General features: G+C 43.7%; 1 protein-coding gene across 3 annotated transcripts in view; it reads left to right on the plus strand.

Moving 5' to 3' along the window:
• Nucleotides 1-23,102, plus strand: part of MAP2K5 (mitogen-activated protein kinase kinase 5) — a 142,473-nt gene extending 119,371 nt beyond the window's left edge. For all 3 annotated transcript variants that reach the window (XM_085305448.1, XM_085305449.1, XM_085305450.1), the window contains 2 exons: nt 1,629-1,674; nt 22,911-23,102. In XM_085305448.1, coding sequence (XP_085161574.1) covers nt 1,629-1,674; nt 22,911-23,015 — 151 coding nt within the window. In that variant the 3' untranslated portion in view covers nt 23,016-23,102. The remainder of the gene's footprint in view (nt 1-1,628; nt 1,675-22,910) is intronic.
• The last annotated feature ends 297 nt before the right edge of the window (nt 23,103-23,399 follow it).

A 23,399-nucleotide genomic window follows, 5' to 3' on the forward strand; every position in this document is an offset into this window, starting at 1 on the left:
AAATCAGTATTTTTCGTATGCAGCGTAGGAGAAAGCGCCTCTCAGGACTGACGTTGTGTGTAACAGATAACTCGGGGCTGGAAAGCAGCCCGATTAGCRGTTACCTCCAGTAACAGTTAGCATAGCACAGGCCGCCTTTTTCAGTAGGCTCAGTTTACGGAGAGCAGCGTTTGGCAGATTTTGCAGTGTAACTGAGCGGCGTGCGTGGAGTGCACTTTTTTTAATCCCTTCAAAAAATTAATCACAGGCTGTTAAAAAAAAAAAAAAGTCTTAGGCAGAGGGAGGGATAACCTATGTTAAAATTTCCACAGATGTCAAGCTGAAGCATAACTGATGGCGGCTAATAGCCTGGTTTTCCCTGGAGACACGGCTGCTCTGGACTGTCAGATTAGAGCGGTTACCCGCCCGCTCGTCAGACAGCCCCGGCCTCGCTAGTGCCGGCGCTCTCTGAGGTGCTTCTAGTTACTTGCAGGGAAGGTAAATTGCATCATTAATACCTCCTATTTGCAACACAAATTATTCAGTATTTTCGGTATAACATATTGGCCATACAGGATGCAATTATTTTTATTGCRAGGCGTTGCTGTTTAAAAAAAAGTCAACAAACAGGAAAAACCCTCTGTACGCCACTTAAGCAATTGATTTCTAGTGAGTATTAGAGATGTCAAGTGAGCAGCATATCAGACTTCGTGACTTTATGCCAGTTGYGCCGTAAACACTGGCTGTTTGGATGTAATCCAATTAGTCAGTAGGCAGCTCCTGATGGTCACCTCTGTGCCACGTTATTGTGTGCCTTCGTGCAGCTAAGCACCGTCTTCAGTAGCTAATTGCACCTGTTGCACGGAAAACTAGCTCTGTTTGGACGAGAAGCACGATCTTCTAAASAGCGTAATGCTGTGTAATGAACTATCACCCTGCAGTGTAATGGAAACAGATGTGAAAAAACTAAGGTAGAAACCCCAGGGTATTGCATGTTCTCCTGAAGCTGTTCAGTGTTAGAGTTAAACTTCCCACCTGTTTGTGCAATACTTTGTGTGAAGCTATATAATAATCCCAGGCAAAATGAGAACCAGCTTACTATGCCCTCTGACTTGGTTGGTTTTCAGTGATCGTTACATTCAAACACATTCATGGTGAAAAACGGAGTAGACCGCCAAAGAAAAGGCAAATAATTGTCGCTGAGTAGCTATATGAGGAAAGCAGCCATTCTGTGGGAGATGTAGGAAGTGCAATGGTAAAAAAATGGTGAAATGGTAAAAGAAACCTATAAATTTTTAGGAAACTTTAAAGACTCACATACAGATGAAGAGTGAACAGTAGTCAACAAGATATTTTGCTCATCAGCTGAATGTGTCAACAAGATATTTTGCTCATCAGCTGAACGTGTAGTAATTTTATTAAGAATGGAGCAACACTGACCATAAGGGAGGGATGCGAGAGAAAAAATCAATTAACATTTGAACGACTGTTAGAAGCCCTGACTTCCGCTGGCGCRTGCTAAAGTTAAGAAGTACGTTGCGATTCCAGGCACAGTCTGTCTGGGATAAAGGAAGAAGCCTTCAATATTTAAGCAAATGGAATAAAGAAACAGTTGTTTATATGTGAATATTTTGTTTTATGATAAATAGCATGAAAAAGCAACCAAAGGAAAGACCAGCACCTGAAGATTTAATGGTAAGTGAAACTTCAGAGCCCCTCAGTTTGTATTTGTCTATGAACACTTTTCATTAACGTATATAGAAGTGCATGCTTTTTTTTTTTTTTTTTTTTCCCCCCCCCCCTTTTTTTTTTTTTTTTTTGCATTTTTCAGCATGTGCAAGTTCACATCTGAATTTATTCTGGCTTGTGCAGCAATTACATGTTTGCAGAGCACATATGGAAAAAAAAGGTGAAATTCTAGTTCCATTGAAGTTAATGGATATTTTGCTGTTACCTGCATTGTGGCCAGGGCTTCACTTGCAATTTGGGAAATTAATACAGAACTTCCACAGCAAGCCACAAATTTCAATCAAAACCATTTTGATGCTTACTATACATTTTTTTTTCAGTTTTTATGTCCAGAGATTACTGCCTAATATAGCTCATGCTTTGTTATCATTTGCCAGTCTTAACCTTTCAAAATCTGAAGATTAGAAACATAAGATACAGTCAAAATATTGTATTTTTAATGAAATGCAGGAGCTACTGTTTTCACTTATATTCATGTAGAATGGAAGCAGATTGGCTACAGAACATTGAAGTTAATGCATAGCTTTTGGTCTTTCGACTCTCCATGTTGGAACTGGAGCTCAGAGATCACTTCTTTTGCTTGCAAATACCTTTTTTTCAGTTAAGCAGTAGTAGGGTACTTGCTCTCCAGCCGGTCCCTTGTGACTATGTGTTTAGTGTAGAGTGCTATTTTGACTGTTTTTTAAGCTTCTAGGAAAATGTCATGTCAAACAATTGTTGTAAATATTTACAATAACTTACACTGTAGATAGGAGCTGTAGTCCACTCTGGCTTGAATCAAATACCTTACATTTTAAGGGTTCCATTAATTTTCTTCATATGCTATGTTTCCTGCTATGTAGAGGTTAATAAAAAAATAATGATAATTTTTTTTGAGAGTTATATGTCTATGAATAATTTTAGGAGATTTTAGCAGGACAAGGATGCATTTGCATCATTTCCTTTCTTGCTTACATGCTGTGAACTAAAGCAGAATAAACAAGTGTTTCTATCACAGCTATTCTCTAGTTAAAGGCTAGTCTCTGAGGATGCCCTGGGGCAGATACCTCACAACTCAGGCTAGTCTCAATTTAGGCCCTAGTTAGTAAAGTATTTAACTGTGAATCTAATTTTAAGGGTATTAACTTCAATAGACTACATTTGAAGTTAGGCGCCTGCTTAAATACCTTGGCAAAATGAGGCCTTAAAGTTTATCAGAGCACTCTACTTTGTGTCGGTATGTGTTTAGAATGAAAGGCTTACACTGCCTTATTTTGTCTTTTTTATTAACTTTTGATGGTTGGAAAATTCTTGCAGTTAGTCACATCTGAGAAAACTTGGAACAGGTTCTAGAGATGTAGACACATTTACCTTGTGCACTATTATGCTATGGCTGGATAGCTTAGCTATTAAAACAACGGAATAGGGTTTCATAAAACCCATGTCTGTTTGTAAATGCATGTTTCAGTGATGCAATAGGCTTGCCACTTATAAATAAAACATCTGCAGATCGCACATACCCCCATAAGTATATATGTATGTTTGTAAGCAATAACACCACTCCAGGGTGTAGAGTCATAAAAATGAGGCCAAAGGGTGAGTGCCTGCAGAACCAGGGAAGTGCACAGATTTATCTTTACAACTACATGCCCTGGAGTGTGCTAGTCCCCTTTTAAGGAGGTATTTTATAAATAATTTTAAAATTATAGCAGTTCAGGAAAAAAAATCTACTTTTTAAACAAAATCTTTTGTTTAACACATTTTTCCCCTCACCTTACTTTCTGTTCAATTATAAATGAACTTGCAGAAACAAGTACTTAAGCATGAAGTAGACCACTGCTGAAATCAAGAGTGAGCCCGCTGCTTGCCCACAGCGTGGCTGGCCCTCGTAGCCGGCCTGAATCCCCCTGTGCAGCCTGGTGGGCTCGGGGCTCCCTGGGCTCTCCTCTAGCAGAGTTACTAGCAGCCCCGTCACTGCTCCGCCGTCAGGTCCTGTGCGTTCCTGGACGCTCCTGCACTGCCATGGTGGAGAGTCTTTGTGGAGGAGGAAAAACAAGAACAAAGAGGGCACAGAAGTGTAGGGGATATAGAGGAAATCCGAGAAAATCATCCAAGGGTCACATCCTTTCACATCTACCACGGAGTGTACATTTTGCTGAAGTCAGAGAAGTAAAGTTAGCAGGATTTTGAAGATAAGCAAGATTTGAGCCTTATTCTTGTAACTACTTTCAGTATAGTTGTGCTTTTTATTGGTGCGGAAGTAAACAAACGCTGTTTGCTTGTTCGGCTTTCTTGATTTGAGGCAAGATGGACTCTGCAGGAAGAGCATACTTTGAAAGACCCCGCTGCAAATAGCATCCTACTGAGTAATAACTTGTTCCTATTGGCACAGAGCACAGGCATGGGCTTGGTGGGTTCACTCTGAAGACCACTTTAGTACCAGAAGAGTTACTTTGCTTGTTTCAGATTTTCTTCTGTTGTTTGGTGACAGCTTTTTAGGTAATTCTCTATTTAGGTGAACTCTAAATAGTCCATGTGACAGTCTGTCATAGGGTTGCAATGTGCATAGAATTACTTGTCAAGGAGCACTTTATTTAGAAAGCTTATACGCATATATACATTAGCATATGCAGAATGCATATATATATATACACACACACACACACGTGATATGTGTATATGTGTGTGTATATATATACACACGTGCACTCTGTCATATATAAACATATCTGTGCATATATAGGTGAATATACGTTTCTATATGTTGTTGGAAGGTAAGACCAAAGCTAAGGCTGATTAAATATATTGTAGAGGTGTCAATCATATCCTGTCTAATACACTCTCTTTCATTTCTGGAACCTGTAATTCTGATGAATATCTTCATTTATTGAAAGCTGCACCCATGTTAACTATCAGTAATGGGTAGCATGATGGAGATATTATTAGTGAAATCCTGGACCTGTCAAAGTCAGCTTTACCATCGGTTTAAATGCAGCCAGGATTTCACCTCGGTCATTGTTTCGTGCTTTAGATGAAATGTGCTACTAAGGATGAAAGGTGCACGTGTAACTGTCGTTACTTCAGACAAAACATCAGAGTGCAGGTTTTCTCCCCTTGGACATTAACCATACTGGAAGTCACTATTTTGTAAGCAATTTAGTATAATTAAAGACTGAAAGCAAAATGAAGGGAGCAGAACATCAATCTTTTTCTACTCTCCTGATGATCAGTGAATTGTTAAATGCATCTTAAGAGGTGGCTAACAATACCGGCAGTGCCAGATTGGCAACTCCATTGAAGCCACCGGGTTACATCAGGGATGGATTTACCCTGTCTATCATGCTAGAAAGCCCCCTTTTCCTCCCCCCAGTAAAAGTCACTCTGCACATTTTGTCAGAAAATAGGGCCAAAGCCAAGGCTATATGAAATTCCTACATAAAGTCGGGCTTTGCAGTACCACAGACACTCTTGTACACGCGAACACCAAATTTATAATATCAGTTTCTCAGTGTATGCATATTCAGTGATATAATTGTTTCAAAATATTTCTAATCAACAGATTTTCACAGGAGTGAAAAAAGAAATTTCACTGAGCAATGGGAAAATTATCCATCCTGGGAAATGAATAATCTTTATAATTCAGCAGTGGATACTCTGCACCTTGTTCTTACTGTGTCTGCTCTTTTGTTCCTTCTTAGAAAGTGAAAGACATACAATCAAATTAAATCGAATGTATTCCTGTTTCAGCACTACAGAGTCTGCACAACATCTTAGAATATTCCTCTGCCTCTCTTCTCTCCCCTTCCAAAAAGAAAAGGAAAACCTCAACAAATCTTCTGCATAAAGGGGAAAAAAAATCGCTGAACTTCCTATTTTCTTTTAGAGCACAGAGCTGTTGGTGCAGTGAAATGCAGATGTGCACGAGAGGGGCACATATGTTTACCAGGCGCGATGGGGCAGCGCGGATAAGAACTAAACTCCTCCTGGTGCCGAGTGTGTGGGCTGGCATCCACAGGCTGGTGTTGCTCAGGAAGCTGTAGATCTGACTGTATTTACGGTGTTTTTCAGAAGCTTTCCATTCTAAGCTCTATTTAATGGAATCTATGCATAGTAAGTAATCAGGTCAGAGAGAAGCAACATCCCCTGTTTGAGATCAATCGCTGGCTAATACTTTATCTAGGCCACTTTATTATCTCATGCTGATTCCATTCCCATTCTCCTCCTCCTTTGTAGCATGCACTTCAGCTGTGGTAAAAGTACGTATCGCATACATATTAAAAACATATACCCATTCTATCTGTATGTAAATGTGTGAGACACAGCTGGATATTGCAGGAGTTTGATTTACTAATAGTTATTATCTGTTCTAGCTGTTCAGTGGCAAAGAGAGTTTCAGAAAACAAGCTAGTGCAGAAATTGCCTTTATGATATCACTAGCCTGCTTTGGTAATTGTTTAAAATCTCTCTTCTCCAGCCGGAAGGTTGGCYTTTTATTTTGCAGCTTGTATGCACTTCTCAGCCAGCAGAATTGTTGACATCTCTTGTTGAGTTTCTTTGTTAATACAGCACTGAACTCTATCATGCTACATATGACTGTTTAAATGCAAGTGATTTACTTAAAGGAATTGTGTTTGAAATACCAAAAGTCAGGTATGGAATAGTTATTCCTTTATGCTTTCCYATGGATGCATAAAATACAGTCTTGAAGATGTTGCATTTGGATTTCTCAATGAAAGTATGGGTTAAGAAGACAAAATATTTTTTGGCCAAGGATACTGTTAACTTCTACACTGAATTACTTTTGAATAGATCTTCTGATTTCTGTTTAAGTCTCCAAATTGGAATCATAACTTCTAGCTTTTCTCCTTTAAAAAAAATTAAATTGCTCATACTTTTTATGTTGACATTTCATTAATTTGGAAGATTGTATAGTAAATTATACATCTTCCATGTCAAAAACAGTGACTTGCCAAAAGACATGGTTTTCTTCATCTTTTCTGAGCGTTGTGCAGAAGCTCCCCATTTATGTGCATTCCGCAATCCCCGTGTTCTTGTTTTCGGGAATAGCATTTACACCAGGCACTCTGATCTCATTAGCTACAATCACCATTTTTTCAGTTAGAACATTTGTTTCTATGCTTAGATGTGTTTTCTTAAGGTCAGCATATTACTGACTCTCAAAAATGGATCCTGGCTGGCTGTGCCCCATCCCCAACAGGTATAGTGAACCAAAATGAGGAGCATTTAAGTAGCTATATTCTAAAGAATCTGGCCAGCAGCACTCCCTGCAAGGCAGAGCTGAACCTGTTTGCTGCTTGTTGYGTTAGACCGTTGTTTGTAGCTCTTAGGAAGGACTTTTGTAGTTTAAACAAACAAATGGAGGATCAGCATAATCCTACCTGGATTTTTGTATCAAACTTCAGAACAAAGCCAATAAAATACTGCCACTTATGTTTGCCAATAAATAGGATTTCCCCAATGGATAATTTGGCTTTTCAATTCCACTACTGTAATGTAGTTGAATGAATACCTGGGCTTGCTGTGCAGGCTGGGTTTTTGATGACATATTAACTTTAGAGAAAGAACAGAGATATGTCTGCACTTTCCTTTTCTCAAGTGCCTGCAGTAAATCTTTTGAAGAGAGCTTTCTGGATAAATGTTTTCTGTCTATATCTAGCTAGGTGTTTATGTGTCATTGCTGGATCACAGTGAGCCAAGAAATTTCATTCTTGGACTGCTTGCAAACATCTCTTTTTTATTATTATTGTTTTTTTTTCCTCAGCCAGTGCAGAATCTCCCATCAGCGATGGTTTGTCCAGCGTAAAATTGTCACTGCTTGAACCTGTGATGGATAGCTCTGTTTGCAAGCAGTGAGACTCTTCTCTGTCCCAGTGATCCTAGTTCATTCACCCCACAACAAGGAGAACTTTTGATAGAAACCGAAGCACGTACCAGCTGTGGATGCAAGGGCTGTCTTCTGATTTCTCAGGAACAAAGTGCAGACTCAGTGTGTTCTAGCTGTTACAAATATGATAAATTTTAAGCTGTCTCTTCAAGCTATGAGTTCAGTCATTCAGCAGACAAGGAGTGAAATGTTGAGCATGTTGAGGTTGATGACAAAATCTGTGTTGACTTTACTGAGGCTGGGATTTCACCCTAGTGCTCAGGGTGTGCTTGTTCCTCGGTGTTAGTTCTCTTCCTCCATAAGCGTAGCTCAGGGCTGGAGAAAAAAATGTGTCTGATTTCAGGTGGCTCTTGAACCAATTCCCCATTCAGCTGAAACAGGGAAAGGTGGTTGTGGATCTTTCTTTCTCTCTCTCTCCATCTCTCTCTCTCTCTCTCAAAAAAAAAAAAAAAAAGGAAAAAGAAAAAAAAAAGAAAAAAGCTGTTTCTGTCCTTAGGGGTATGATTTGCTTCTTTTTTGTCACTTGAGAAATCAGCTATCGAAATGGAGAAATGCATTCCATCAGTGTCACTAAATCCGGCAATTACAGAAGACTAAGATTGTGACAAGGTTAACGTGAGAGCATTAGAGTTTTAAGGTGTTATATTTATTCACTGCGTTCTGCAGTCCCGTTGTATGAACAGCCAATCACTTTTTACAGAAAATGTGAAAATCTAACTTCCTCTTTCTAACATGCCCTAAAGCTGCGTGACGTACTAGTACTTTCCAGTGAGATGTGAAAAGAAATAACTTGAGTGGGCTGAAAGAAGTATTAAAAATGTAAGGAAATCAGACAAAAACAAATTGGCAGCAGCTTAGAATAATACAGTTCATATTTTTGGTTCCCTGAGTCTCCCGAGCTTTGCAGTTTAATTTGAGCAAATGTCTCWTTTGGCACTTCTGCTCATTCTGTAGTTTTCCAGACACTTGGACAAATATTTACATCTCAGTTTTGGTAGCAGAATTACAGTCTTTCAGTGAAGATGCGTTGAGAGCTTGTGTGTTTGTGTTACTGATATTTTTATGTTGATTGCCTTCCCTCCGTGTTTATATATATTAAAAAAAAAGACTGTTAGTAGTTCTAAAATAAGAGTCGTATCTGTAATTCCCAGCACATTATTCTTCCCGTTGCTTTCAAATTCATTGTAGAATTTGCTGTAACAGGCAGCTTTGGAAACCTATGTGTAATATTTATTCTTATAATAAAATTGGAATTTTAAATTGATTCAGACCCACTGCAGATTAAAACTGCTGACATTTGTATAGTACCGGCTATTGTGGGTCTGTATTCTAATTAGCACCTCAAGACACTCCTGCAGTATTAAATAATAGTAATAATTGCCTATGAATAAGCAGAGTATAAAGCAGGAGATACAGATATGGCTTCTTAGTGACCTGTGTGCATTATGTCTCAAATCCTTTAATCAGATTTGTGCTGGTTGATTCTTGCATGCACAGAAATTCAGCTGGAGGATCAGGACCTAAAGTAGTAAAAAATCAATTAATACTACTTTCTAATTTGTGCCGTTGACAAAAAAACGCATATAAATAGGGGACATTTTTCTACTTAAGAGGGCTGCACTGAAAGATTTTTAATTGGATTTTCATTGTGATTGACAGCATTTGATTATGACAGTAACTTTATTTGGCTGGACTGTTATAGCCCTCTTGTTCGGATTTTTTCCATCAAAGCGCTTTTTTATCCGCTGAATTCCCGGCGGAGCCTGTGAAAGAGCCTTTTAGCACCTTTGTTGTGGCCCTCCCCGGTGGTGATCGGACCCAGCTGGTAGCGGATCAGGAAATGTTCCCCGCACAAAGAGGCTGCAGCGCCTGTCTCCGCCGTTTCAATAATTTTAAGAGCCCCAGAAACCTGTTGAGGATTAGAAGTAGCTTTAGATGTGAAATGAGTGTTAAGTATTAGTAATCGGGAGATTAGGGCCCCGGGGACAATGGGAGATAAACAACTGCAATTAAGGCAAATCTGCCAGAGTAAACAAAATTTAGCAGAAACAGATGCCCTAACCATTTTGGGGGATTGATTGGAGGGCACCGAGGAATCGATTTTTGTCTTGTTTACACTTTCAAACCCCTGTGATAAACTGGGAGGCTAAATATTTCATACAGCCTGATTTTAGTTAATTTTTTTCCAGCTCCTCACAGTAGGGCTGCTCTCTTCTAACAGTGACCAGGCCTGAGTTTATTCCGCGTTCACAGGGAGCGGCTAATTGTCTATGAAGGGCCCCTGTGTTTAAATGGGCTTGACAGGAATTTAAATTTTGTTTCAATCAACCTCTGTGCTCACAGCCTGCTCCAGTTTCTAATTTTTAAATTAAACATGATTTTTTAAGCTGCGGCCTTTCCGCTGGAGCTCGCTGCTCCGACTCCCGGCGAAGGCAGCTGCCGCAGCCCTGGAACGCGCGGGTTTATTAAGGCAGTAACAGCAAAGCACTCGGAGCGGCATCCGTGGAAAAGTTCATTGTCCCATAAACGTGCATCTGCCTGCTTGCRTTTAATGGGAGATGCTGGGGTAAACGCTCGGCTGGTGTAAATCAGAGCGGCACCGCTGAGGTCTGCTCCCACGATGGGGAAATCTGGCCGTCTGACTCGGGGGAGCCGCGATTTTCACTGGATAAAGGCTCCCGTTAGGAAACGGTGGCATTAAAATACAAGTCGGAGAATGGAAGTGGTTTTCGTGGCCTTGGTCATTTATTCAATGACCTTGGGTGAGAGTCAAAGGAATTTTTTTTCAAGCCAACTAGTGGTGATRTATTTTTGTTCTTTTCTGTGTTTTTGGAAGGACTCCATGCMATCATTCATATATGGTTTTATATCRATACCTTTTCTGCTCCTAGGACAGAGTATGATTTGACAGTTTGTTCATATTTGATCATTCAATACTTGATTTATTTAATTTTTCTGACAGCACACAGGTATGTTATTTTGCACCAGATGTGGAAGGTGTTTAGGCCTGTAACTCRATATGAGCTTATTGAGAACTTCTAGTAGTTTAAAAAACAGCTTGTTTGTTTTAATTGCACAAACTTCATTACTGAGATACTAGTGAAATGCAGGCTGCTTCGTTCTTCCTTGTAGTTTCCAGGCCGTTTCCTTTTCTGGAGGGGGGCGTATTTTATGTGTGTGTGCAGCGCTTCCTTCAAGGTCCGGGTGGCAAAAACTTAGGAGCTTGTGTAAATCATTGCAGTAATTTGCTTCCCCCCCCCCCTTCTTTCTGTTGATAAAAACCTGTTTCTCAACGTTTAGACTGCRTTTTTGCTCCCTTTCTTTTCTGAGCCAGGGGAACGCTCAGGCCCCATTTGAAGGAAATGCTAAATCAGCTTTTATTGTCTGTCTGGTTCTGTTTGGTGTCGCTGAGACCGTTGGTGCGCTTACGGTGAGGCATGGGCTGAGGTACGCGTCTGAGGGTGCGTCTGTTAGAGCTTGGGTGAGGCGTGCGTTTTGGTGTGAATCTCCTGATCCTTCAGAGATACCGCGCTTTGATCCTCGTCTCAGAGAGGTCTTGGATCCTCGTCACAAAGAGACCTTGAAGCTCAGAGGTTGAGCTGATCCAAATGAGCCTAAGGGCAAAGTGCTCCGGATGCACTGTGGCCACAACCCAGGCTAGAGCCGGTGCGGAGCAAGCCACCTCCATCCCCGCGATGCTGCACCAGCCGTTTCATGCTACAGATCTGCTTCTGCTGTTGACAGCTTGCTAATGTTGACATACACGATCAGCCTTGGGCCACACTCTCTTTTCTTCTTCTACTGCTCTTTCTAACCTCAACAACACTTGCAAAAGCACGCTTCAATTATATTTCGGTTGCCTTAATTTTTTAAGAGTCATCATGAGACATACCTTTGCTAGAAGTTACCTCATTTTGTTAGCTTAAGCACCAAGGGACATGCCAAGAACAGTTGCTGGTTTAACAGCAAATATCAAAAGCAAAACGGCCGTGGAAAGAATGATCTGCAGATGGGCAAATAGACTCCTGTGTGCCACAGCCAAAACCAAAACCCTGTAATAAATTTTRGACTTTCAGGACAGAAGTACAGGAAGAGCCCTAGAGATTACTATGTGCCACAGGAAGAGAACAGCAAAAATCCCCCTGACGTGAATGCACACACTCACCCCACGGTGCCCCAGGGCCCTGCAATAGGAAGGAACTGAGCAATTTGAGGAGAGCTCCATGCTGCAGAAGACAGAGTAGCTGTAGTTCTCGCTGAGCTGGCTGGAAGAAAAATACCTTCTCGATGGCTCTGGGGATGAGTTTGTAGTCCTCAGCATCCAGCCTGGACACATCAGCCAGGAGCCAAGAGGTTCCTGAGGATTGTCTTTAGGGCCACCAGCACATCGTTTGGCTATGGCCAATGTCCAACCCTTCAGAGGAAGGGGGTTTTTTTGTTTGGTAGTTTTTTTTAAAAAAGGTTTTTAATCATAATGGGAGATCTATATTACTGTTTAAAAGTGCATATTCAGATGTGGTATCTGGACTGTTCCTCTTCGGGTGGTGAGCCTTAGAGTACTGGAGAGGGACGGGCCGCCACGGCTTTCCTTGGGACTTAGGAGGGAGGCAAGAAACTGGGAAATGGCAAGATCTGCACAGAAGCAGAATAACAAGTTAAGCTGTTCTTCCTTTTAGTCTGTCCATTGCACTTGGGAAATGTCATTTAAAGATAAATTCTGTAAATTGCAGCAGTCTTTTTGATGCCTCAACCAAAATACTAAAGCAGCTGAAAATCACTTTCCATTATCTTTATTGTACAAAAAGTAAAACTRCACTGGAAAAAGTTAGTCTACCAACTCAGAAAAAACATCCAAAAAAAGAATACTTCTCAAAAGAAAAAATAGTGGTAAACAGGAAATCTAGCTCCAAGATTTGACTGCTTAGTAGCATTATTCATTTATCATTTTGTCTGATACACTTTGTACCATCTTTTCACCATCTTAAATATCATCAGATGAATAAAATTATTAGTGTGCTAATCTAGATAGCCCCAGCTCTAACACTGACCTAGGCTAATCTGCCTTTGCAATTTCCAGAACTGTTTGACTCCTCTGAAAGTAACCTTAAATTGTAGTCTTGTAAGAATTCCAGAGCTRTATCCTTCACTCCTTCTCCTAATGAGGTTATGACCAAATGCTCATTATAATTGCTTTAGACTCCTTTTAATTTTCAAGCTTATTAATCATAAGAAGAGTTATTTAAAATTGCATAAATTAATCTTAGATTAAAAGCCCATCAAAGCCTCGAAACAATTAAGAATAAGTAGGATTTCCCTGGGGCAGCAAGTTTTATTTTAATAGTGTAGTCAGGTGGATATCAGAACATTGAAGTATGGTAGTGATTAATGTATGCAAAATTTAAATGAGAGTTTTTAAATGGCAAATCTAAATCACATATTGACCTAACTGTAGACTTTAACTGCATTGTCTGTCATATATTTAAACTGTTTAGTAATCAACATTTTAATTACAATGTATGTTAGGGAGGCCATGCAACAAACAAAACTCACCACTTTCTGACACTCGCCGTGGAAGTGTTTAGCAGGCTGTGTTATTAACAGCTCAGAAAGAGGGAATGAGGCAGGAGAGCAGAAACTTCAAGGAGACTAGCGATCCTTGATTTCGCTTATAGATGTGTGCTTATCCCTACTTCATACGCACCCAGAAGACACCGCTGCTCGTTGCAGCTTTCTGACCCTTTTTGGTACCCCGCCGTTCTCGTGTCCCTGGTGCCGATCCTTTCTGCTCTCTAAGCCGGCAGAAGCTACGGGTGGTGTCCTCGTGGGTGTGGGAAACTCTGAGAAGTTAGCGCAGGGGTGGTTGTGTTTCTGGCTCTTGGACCGCCTGGCCCTCAGTCTGCCTGTGTTCGCAGGCTCCTGCAGAGGTATTTGAGGCACTGTGTGTTTGACCCCTGCTGCGRGAGATTTCGGGCTAGCACCCGGCTGAGAGGAGGCCCTCAGCTATGCTGAATTTTTGCCAAGCCTGGCAAGAGGCAGTCCTAACCCTGGGAAGTTGATACAGTGAGGGTAGGAAGCGGGAGAGAGAAACGGGCCGCTGAACACTTGGTACCTGTTCAAACCCAGGCGTGCAAGTYGGTAAGAAAAGATAATGCTTTCCAACCGGATTAACCGTGATTTGGCAGTGCCATCACGGCAGGTACCACCTGGGAGGCCAAGGGCCTCCTATCTGGAGAAGGATGTCTGTTAAGCAAGGRGTGACCTTGCTGGTGGTTTCAAACACTGGAGACATGCTTTCTAGACATGCCAGGCCACCCAGTCACCGCTTTTTTGCGCACTTCAGATACCCTCCTTGTTCTGTGAAGGGTTAGCTGCCATGATCAAAATGCATCCTAAAACTGTAAAAGAAAAACAAAGAATGCAACAGCCAGATTGCACTTAAATACAGTGCCCTGCAAGGTCTTTCCACTCATGTRCCTATTCCATGTCTCCATGGACCGGTGTGAGTGTTTAAGGGCTTCCAATTTTTTACTGCAGTCCAGCCTTAGAAGCAAACAGTGGAGGAGAAGCTTGCTGTGCAGAGCAGCCCACGGAGGCTTGAACACCTTCACTGCCATGAATTAGCAACTATTTGGGAGTCAGCTATAGAGTATTGGCCTGAGGATTCCTAGCTGCTATTCCTGGCTGTGGGAGCAGAAATTGGCCTTGTGGATAGCTAGCACAGATAATTAGAGCAGCATTTAGTTTGGCTTGTCCTTGGAGGCAGAAGCTCTAGATGTAAAATCCTCCACTACTGGAGGCAGTAGTAATGAAATCTTCTGTGCGGTGGGGTCACCAGAGGGAGACGTGGGGCCACTCCCGGGCAGTTTGGGTTACTCAAGCGCCTCATCTCTCCGGGCGTCCTGTGTGGTTGCAGAGCCGGGGTTTGCGTTTGTCGTTTCGGAGGCCTGGCTTCTGCTCCCACCCAACCTGGGAGGGGTAGGAATTTCCTCTGGAGCGTGCGCCCTCAGTTAGTTACGAGAGCTGTAAATAGCATAGAAACATCGGCAGCAATCGGAGAACTGGCGGGGGGGTGACAACTGTGGTCCAGTGGTTTACAGCCAAGTTCTCATTTCCCAAAATTGCAGAGCTTGCACTCCTTTAGCCAGCTAGGGCTGAGTTGCCAGCCAGGCTCTTCTGATTTAGTGTTTGCACCACGGCCATCTGGGCGGGCGCCCCTGCCACAAGCCCCGGCGTCCTGTGGGCAGCCGGGATTTCCTAGGGCCCGTGTTCCTCCTGGGTYTCAGCTCCTACAGACAGGGAGGCATTGGCAGTGTCAGCAGGATTAGGGCATGGTGGGGAAGGAGAACAGGTTTCCAGCTTTCATTTTGTTCTTGAAAGATGCCCAGCGCTCAGAGCTGCCATCTTCTGCAGAAGGAAAGCTCTGGCTGGCGCGTCCGACGCACCGTGCGRCATCGGGCCGTGAAGCAGCGACATGCCATTTCTAATACTGCCTAATGAACTGCTGCACAGTCTTCTCCCTCTCCTTTTAAAAATGGCATCAAAATCGCATGTTAAGCAGAGAGTGAGCTTTCCTTAAAGCAGCCTGTAGCCATCAGTAATATTTATTTTCTCTATTTGTTTAAAGCCTGTGAAGATTGTGGTTTTCTCCATGTTGTCCTGATGGAGCCCTGACCAGCAAGCGTGCAATGCCCCTAGCCCTAATGTGCCATTAATGATAGGTTAATGTACAGTATAATGTTTTTTGGACTACGGGTTCATTACACTTCTGAGTGCAAGGTCCTTCTGCAGAGCGCCCAAGGTCCCATTGCATTATATCATGCAATAAAAATACCCTTTTCATATCACACGCTAATAAACTGTATTTGAAATGCTGTCTAAGGGCACTACCATCGTCTTGATAGTCTGCCTGCAACAGTTGGGATCTTTTTATTATGTTTTTTGTTATGCTGAATTCAAATTTTTAAATGAAATGCATAATTTGTCTTTGCTGCTTTGTAGTGAATTGGGCGCAGTCCTTTTGCTGTGCGGTCTGGGAGGACTCTTAGGACGGAGGGCACTTAAAGCACGGCACTGCTGCAGCCCGCAGCGGTGCGGTTTGCTTAGCAGCACACCTCGCGCGCCAGGGACGTCTCTTACTGCCGTTTCTGGTTCGTTAGGGGCGCTGGTTGCATTCGGGTGTCGCGTAGTCGTGAGCACAAGGCCTCTGTCCCTGCAACCCCTTCTCTGTGCATCCTTGCTGCTCCTCGTTGCTCTGGGCTGTGGTCACGTCTGTCGCTGCAGCTCCCTCCYGGCTGGGGAGGGGACGGCTGCCCCGAGCGCGGGGCCGCCTGCGGAGGCGGCTGAAAGCACGCCAGCAGCCACGCTTCCTCCGGTGAGGCTGGAGCCTCTCTGAAGCGCAGGTTTGGGGCTGTGAGCGGTGCAGGGCCACCTATTGCGGCTGTTTCTTGGAGGGAATTTGGTCTCCCCTGAGCAGGTGTTTCGTTTCTCGCTGCGTTGCGCTTGCTCCTGGGCCGGACGGGAGCGGGGCCGCGTCGTGCCCGCCGGCTGGAGAAGGCCTGCGTGGCTGCCGTCCCGCTGAGGACACCATTTAAAGCCCGTTGCGGTAAGCTGCGGGCAGGTTAATATCAGAAATGATGACATCCCAGACATCATCTGGAGCAGAATGCCAGGAAAGCAAATTGCAGAGTTTTATGGGTAGGTAAAATTATGGAACTTACACCCTTGAATAATGGCGACTTAATTGACTGGGCTAAATGATTGATGGTTTGTGTTTGAATTACCAGAGCGGTGTGCTCAGGGGGACAGCGCCCTTTTAATTTCGTGTCAGATATTTAAATCATTTACATCACCCTGTGCGAGGTGCTCCCCTTGGAAAGAGTTAACCTGTCCGGCGGGACACTGCAGCCTGGGAAACGTACCCTTTATCAAGAGAACGAGATGAGACAAGTTCATTTAAAAAGCCTGGTTTGTCATTGTTTATCTAATTTTCACAGTTGACACACAAAATTAGGCTGGCTGACACTCACTCGACGGCCATCCCGGCCCCGTCCTGCCTGACCTTTCCCGCCACGAGCGGCTCCACGCTCGCCGCGGCCGCCTTGCCTTGCCTTGCCTTGCCTTGCCTTGCCTTGCCTTGCCTTGCCTTGCCTTGCCTTGCCTGCTGCAGCGCTGTGCAGCCGAGCAGCAGGTTGCACGGGGCCCCCGGGCCAGGGCGCCGCAGAGCCAGGACCCCGGCCGGTACCACAGAGCTGCCTGGCGATTGCTTTGCAATGTATTTTCTGTTGCTCGGACATGTTGGACCTGCCGATTAACAGCAGTTTTTCATGCTGAGTAGTTAAGGATTGGCMAGGACATGGTTGCTACTCCATAACTAAGGTATGTGGAGGTCTGAGCAAAGGGGTGAAATGCCGTGGGRATAGGGTCAGCTCTGTTATGGGGACGGACCGCAAAACCTTTGGACTCCTCTTATGAGCATCCCTTTCCACGGTGAAATGCTTCCCTCCGTGATTAGGCCTGTAAGCTTTGGGCAGATTTTCGTGTTACCAAGACTCTCAAATGTTAGATGAACCATCACTGATAGGGCATGAACAGTGTCTCCATTACAGTGATTTTACTAAGGAAGGTTTAAAATCAGTCCCTGGTTTGCCCGTTTGCAATGAGTGGATGTGGATGTTAGTGAAAAGAGCCGGGCTCTCTGCTGGTGTTAGCCCAGTGCAGCTCAGCATCCCAACTCAGCAGCTGCCCAGGGGATTTGTTGGCAGGATTGGGAGTCTCTCTCTATCCGGAAAGCAAGCTAATTTCTTATTATCAAAAATACAAAAAATAAACTAAAAAAAAAAAAAAACCAAAATAATGGCCACTACAAAAAGGTGTGCACACCATGGCAAATGGAGAACGCTGTCTCACCAGGGCAGTGAGAAACTGTTCACTGCGASTGCAAACACATTTCAAGCCTCTGTGCATTTAATGTTTTTTTCAGCATTACCTTGCAAAACAAAATAGATCGATACCAGAATGTTTAAGTACAATGGGTTGCTTGTGTTTGTTTTAGAACTATTGCTCACTGTTGAAGCAAGGTCTGTTGATGCCAGTGATTTTTACTTGTTGCTGAGATGCTCAGAGGCCAGAATTCTCGAATAGCTGGTGCCCAAGCTGTTGCATCTTGGTCTGATTTTCTTTCCTGAAGTGACAGTTTATCATGGCCCGATCCTGCAGCCTGGGCATGTGTTAGACCTGGAGCTGGGCAGCTACATTTCTCCGTTAGCAGTTTGATTTTTTACCTGTTTTTTCCACCTCATTCCTTCCTTTCCTCCCCATCTGATCTCCCTGCCACTTCTGTCTGCTGTCCCCTCCAAAACCATCTCCAGTGAAAGATGCTGGTTTCTGAGGAGCATATTTTGGACTAGGAGGGTTAATGGCTGCAGTGCTCTAGGCGCCTAGAAAGGGAAATGGGGAACTAGATGCCGAATAATGGCCAGATGTTGAGAACGTGTCAGGATGACCTTGTGAAGAGGTTGCTAAGAGCAGAGCTGGCTGCTACTAGTGGAATCACGGTAATTTGGGGCTTTGAAAGAAGTCTTACCTGTTTTCCCTGACATAGCTCAGAATGCTATGCTAACTGCAAGTACCTTTTATGTAGTTCTCATTGCATTTTCTCTTCATACATTGCTATAAGCAGACCAAAGGCAAGTTGGATGGACTAGCACCTTGTCCACAATTATGTAGTACTCTGTGGCATACATTTATTTTGCAGTTGCAGACATGATTGCAGCAGCAAGATGTTGCTGAGCCAGTTGTGGCCTAGGGAGGCCAGGTATTAGAAGCAGAAAAGTGGTTTTGGCCTAGATTTCAGCATGGGCTGTCCCTGGACCTTGTAAGTCCCATGACGCTTGTGACCTTGTTCTCACTGCCTCACCTGAGCTTGTCAGCCAAGTTTTGCAAAAACAGTCCCACTTCACGCTGCAGACTTAGCTCTGGTGAACACCTCTGTTCTCCCACTCCCCATTAAAAAAAATCAAACTCTGGTAAAAACATCCCTTCAGCCTACAAAAAAATCCTCACTAGAGCAGTACAGTTTGAAAACAAAACAGTAATCTAAACGGTCAGTAATTTTAAGTTAAAGTTATTCCTAGGGAGCAAAATGAGTGTGGAAAACACAAGGCTTCAGTGAAATAACCTCGCAAAACAAAGCAAATAGGACTAACAGTGTGGGTATCTGATGCTTTAAACCTTGCATATCCTSCAGCTTTCCCCTGCTTGTTGTGAGTAGCTTAACTGCCAGGGTATATGGGTGAGAGATCCCTGCCTCTGCAGGCAGTCTCTCCATCGTAAAGGAGATTCATGGGAGAAGCGGACTGTCTTTAATAGCTTTTTTTTTTTTTTTTAATTGCCCCAATGCATCTGCTCTTCCTTGTCTGTGGGCTCTTGATTGTTTTTTTCCTACTTCTCACTAGTGTCCTTGACTGTTGTTTTGCTTAAGAGGTGAAACAGCTATTTCTAGCCTATATTGTTTATAATAAGCCTTTACCTCACTTTTTTTGCACCATAAATGCCAAAGTGCTGTACAAAAGACATGTGCACTAACTCTCATAGCACTCTCATGACAGGGCAAAATCATTTATTCCCTTTCTAACCATGAGGCTGAGGGAGATTAGGCAGCTTCATGAAGGTCATACTGGAAAGTATATGGCAATTGGGAATAAACACCGGGACTCCTGCCACTGGATTCCCAATTGTGCCCTTTTCTGAATTGTTTTCATAGGCAGAAATCAAAGGAAAAACAAGAATATTTCAGATTGACTTTGTTAAGTAACACATTAAAACCCTAATCTATGCAGCATGTCTGGAGTAGGTGGTAAAAAGAAAAAAAAAGTAGGGGTGCCATTTCCCTTCCATGTCATTCCTGGTATTAGACATTCAAGACCACAGTAAGACTTCTAATAGCCAGGTGTTGGAAGGAAAAAGACATTGTCCGTATGCTCAGTGCCGTAAGCGTCTGTGTATTTAAATGCATCATTTTAAGAGCGTTCATCTTCTCTCGGTAGCATTGAGCTATACGCTGCCGTCCTCAAAGCTCTTGAATGGGCTCTTGATACCTCTGGATACGCTCCTCTTCCTTGGTGGCCCGTTTCCCAAGCGGTGACTGTACGTGAGAACACACACGTCTGCCGGGATGGGAAATTCAGAGCTTCCTGTCAAGTTTAAAGTTGCTGTCTACAACTAAAAATGGCTGAAAGGAAGCAATTTGCTTCAAAAAATTGAATATTGGGGGAAAACATCCATTTCTGTAGCAGTTAYGAAGAGCAAACTCAGAAAGGTCGAATGAAATGGCAGGTAGCAGCTGCCCACAATTTCAAAGGCCTCAGGATAAAATTAAGGGCTTGCGGCTGGAGCCCTGCGGGAAGCGCTGACAAACRGGAGACGAGGAAAGCAAGTTCTTTGAACTGACTTTCCTTTTGAAACCTGTAATCACACGAGAGTCATACCGAGGCCCTCAGTTAGCAGGGGTCTAGTGATCGATTTAAACGGCGTGGATCCGCGGGGCTCCAGCGCGGACGGCGAGCAGCTCCCCATGGCTGTGGGCACCTGCAGCGATCCTGCCAGCGGGTGCTTGTTCTGCTTTTGGACCCCCCCTTCCCCATTTTGTTGAGYGTTTCCTTTCCTTTTAATACACCTCATGTCCTCTCTGAAGTTGGTGGGCCTTATCAGTTTAATTATGGGAATTAGCCCTCTGAGATGAGTGGAGATAAGAACTGGCTCTCCCTGACTATTGATGAGTTTGCCTCATTTATTTATTAGCTTTGTCTTGCTTTTACTATGTTTTTCCTCTCTCTGCACTGTGAAGGGACCAAATTCATGGTTTTCCCCACAAGGAGAGTGCAGCAGAGGTTGCCCTGGGGGAAGAACCGAAGACCTTGTTGTGCCGGCTTTGTGAGCTACCAGAGCCCACAGCTGCCCGTTTGAGGATCCCCCGGCCATGGGAACTGCTCTGCATTGGCTTTCTTCTGTGAGCTTAAAATGAAAGGTGCTAGAGCTCAGCAAGAACCTCCTGTAATTCAGACGGCAAASTGGCAGCATCCTTCCTGCCTCTGGATGCAGACCAACTTCGAATGGAGATGTCAGATGCCAGGAATTGCTGGGGTGGAGGAGAGGGCTAGGCTCTGCCCTGCATGTGCGGGACTTGGTTGAGGCTCCTCTTGCATCTTCTGCCTGTGTCCAAAACCTGAGGAGGCGCCAGGATGTGGGCGGCAGCCTGGAGATGCCCATACGGGGAGGGAAGCTGCCCTTCTGCCTAGTCCTGAGGTTGTGGCTGGCWGGGACCCATGCTACAAAGCAGTTCAGCCCCAGGGCCATTATCCGGAGAGCTTTCAGGGCACCAGGAGTCAGTGCAGAGAAATAAAACACTTGCGACGTTTGCAGCTCCTCGTGGTATAGTTSGTGTGTCCTGTTCTCCTGGCTGGTGAATGTCTCGCTCAGCTAAGTCACTCCACCAGAATACTCCTCCCACCYATCTTCTACAAGGTTAACTGGGAAAGCAGGTGATTTGGTCCCAGTAAGTTTTGAAGAAAGGTCCTCCACATCTCATATTTCTTTGTTAAAAGTTTTAGCTGAGTTTCCAGTCATCCCAAAGGGTTGAAGCAAAAGCATCTTATGCTTCCTCTGCATTTTTTGTAGTTGATGGCATATTTTATTCCTGTGGCTCCTGCATTTGCTGGCCCTGGCCYGCAGAGTGTTTTATGGCTTTGAGCAGGCGCTGCGAGGATTTATGGTACTCTATTTAGCCCAGTGCTGCTTCATTGCTCCGCTCGGTGCCATCTTCGCCCAGCCTCGTGCCAGGCTTCGCGGGCCCTGCGCAGCCCGGCTCTCATGCTCAGCAAGCCCATTGCCACCGCTCACTGCTGGGGCTGGCATCGCGCTGTGCGCGCTGGTAATTCCCRTATGTACGTCACCATCCCCAAAGGCTCCCCAACACATCTCCTCTGATTATTTTCAGACGTTGTTTGCAAGAACTATGAAGTTTAGTGTTGCAAAAAAAACGAGCTGCTTTTGAGTGATTTGGAGTAGAGGTTTTCATCATCCGTGATGGTTTCTCCTGGCAAATGCTTTCTTTCAGCCATTTATATAATTGCGGTACTGGGTTTCCTGTGGATTTTTATACTGCATTTGAGATTCATCTGAAGATGGCATGTTCCCATCTCTAGGAATGTGGCCAGATTGAGACATGAGCTGGCTGCCGAAATTGCAGGCCATATTTTTGTTTCCTCCTGAGGTGCTGTTCTGATTTTGTGAGGTGTCTGAGATGCCACCTTCCAGTGTCTGTGGTAGCCATTGAATTCACGGGCGAGAATATTTTACAGTTATCCTTCTTCCTATCATACTGTAATTTCCTGCAGTAGCTTCTCATGAAGACCAATTTCAGTTGTGTTAAGTGAGATTTTCATTTCTTTGTCAACTGATCCCTCCAAATGGCATCTGCTAGCACTTAGGTACATGAAGAAGTGCCTCCCAGTATGGACCACCGCCTAGGTGCTGCAGCACGCTGGCGCCTGGTGCTCCTGAAGCTACCAGCACAAAAATCAGTGACCAAGTAATAAGAGGGACTTAACATTGGAGGGATATTGGTTTTTTAGGTAATTTGTAGAGCCATCCATTTAAGGGATTTAAGGGATGAAGGGTGTGTGAGGGGTAGGGCATGAGGTTTCCACCTACACAAGTCAAGGACATGGATATAAGTGAACGGGTGTGTGTTTTCACGTGCCAAATGGCACAATTCGGTCTCTGCTCCATAGATGGAGCAGTTCAGGTTGTGGACACAATTACTCCTCTAATTTCATTTGGACAAAGGAGAGTACTGTGTCAATAAATGAGAAAAAGGTATAAAAAGAGATTGTTACAGAGATAAGGTTTAAAATTAAGAGATTGCAGACCTTTACAAAGAAATTACTGGGTAAATGTTTTTGGTGGAATATCTTTTTACCAAAATATTTTGTAGAGGTTGAACAGCCTGACAGATTATCCTAGAAAGGAGCTGGACCAAAACATGATGAACAAATAGAACCTAAAAAATACAATGTTTTCAAGAGTGCTAGACTATGGCYTCAGTAGAGTCTATATGAACAGAGGATAATATGGATACAAGGAAAAGTTCACTGAACTGGACYAGTCTTTTACTGCATTTTTACGATTTTGGCCACAAGATATTCTGATGTATTTTTTCAGAAAGTTAAAACTTAGATACTTTTGGGGGGAAGGAAGAGTTGTGTTTGTCTCAGCTAACTCTGCCTGTGCYGTTTTCCAGGGCCACCCCTTCATCGTGCAGTACAACGACGGGAACGCCGAAGTCGTGTCCATGTGGGTGTGCCGGATGCTCGAAGAGCGGCGAGCAAACCAAGGGCCCCAGTGAGCTGCGCGGGGGCCACCGCAGCGCCCACGACAACAGGTCACCTGGGACGAGCAGACCCAGCCCCACACCTTGGACTGTCAGTGTATCTGGATCGTATTTTGYTAAAAAAAATATTTTATAGAARCATCAACAAAATCTGTCAGGATATGTTGCTGCCCTTTTCCTCCCGCCTCATATTAAGGAATTTTCTTCACACGTTTCTTTTGTTGCTGAGTAATTTAATGCCCTCAAATAATCGTCAGTTAAACTGTACACAGCCTTAAAGCACGTATTTTGTATCTATATTTTTTGTTATTGAATGTATTGTATATTTCGTGGCTCCAGAGTATTTTTTTAACTGCTAGACTTTTGCTACTGTACGAGTGACTTGCTGACTGTTAAGAG

Source organism: Rhea americana, unplaced genomic scaffold, assembly GCF_003343005.1.
Source record: "Rhea americana isolate MKP2758 unplaced genomic scaffold, rheAme1 scaffold_22, whole genome shotgun sequence".
Lineage (NCBI taxonomy): Eukaryota > Metazoa > Chordata > Aves > Rheiformes > Rheidae > Rhea > Rhea americana.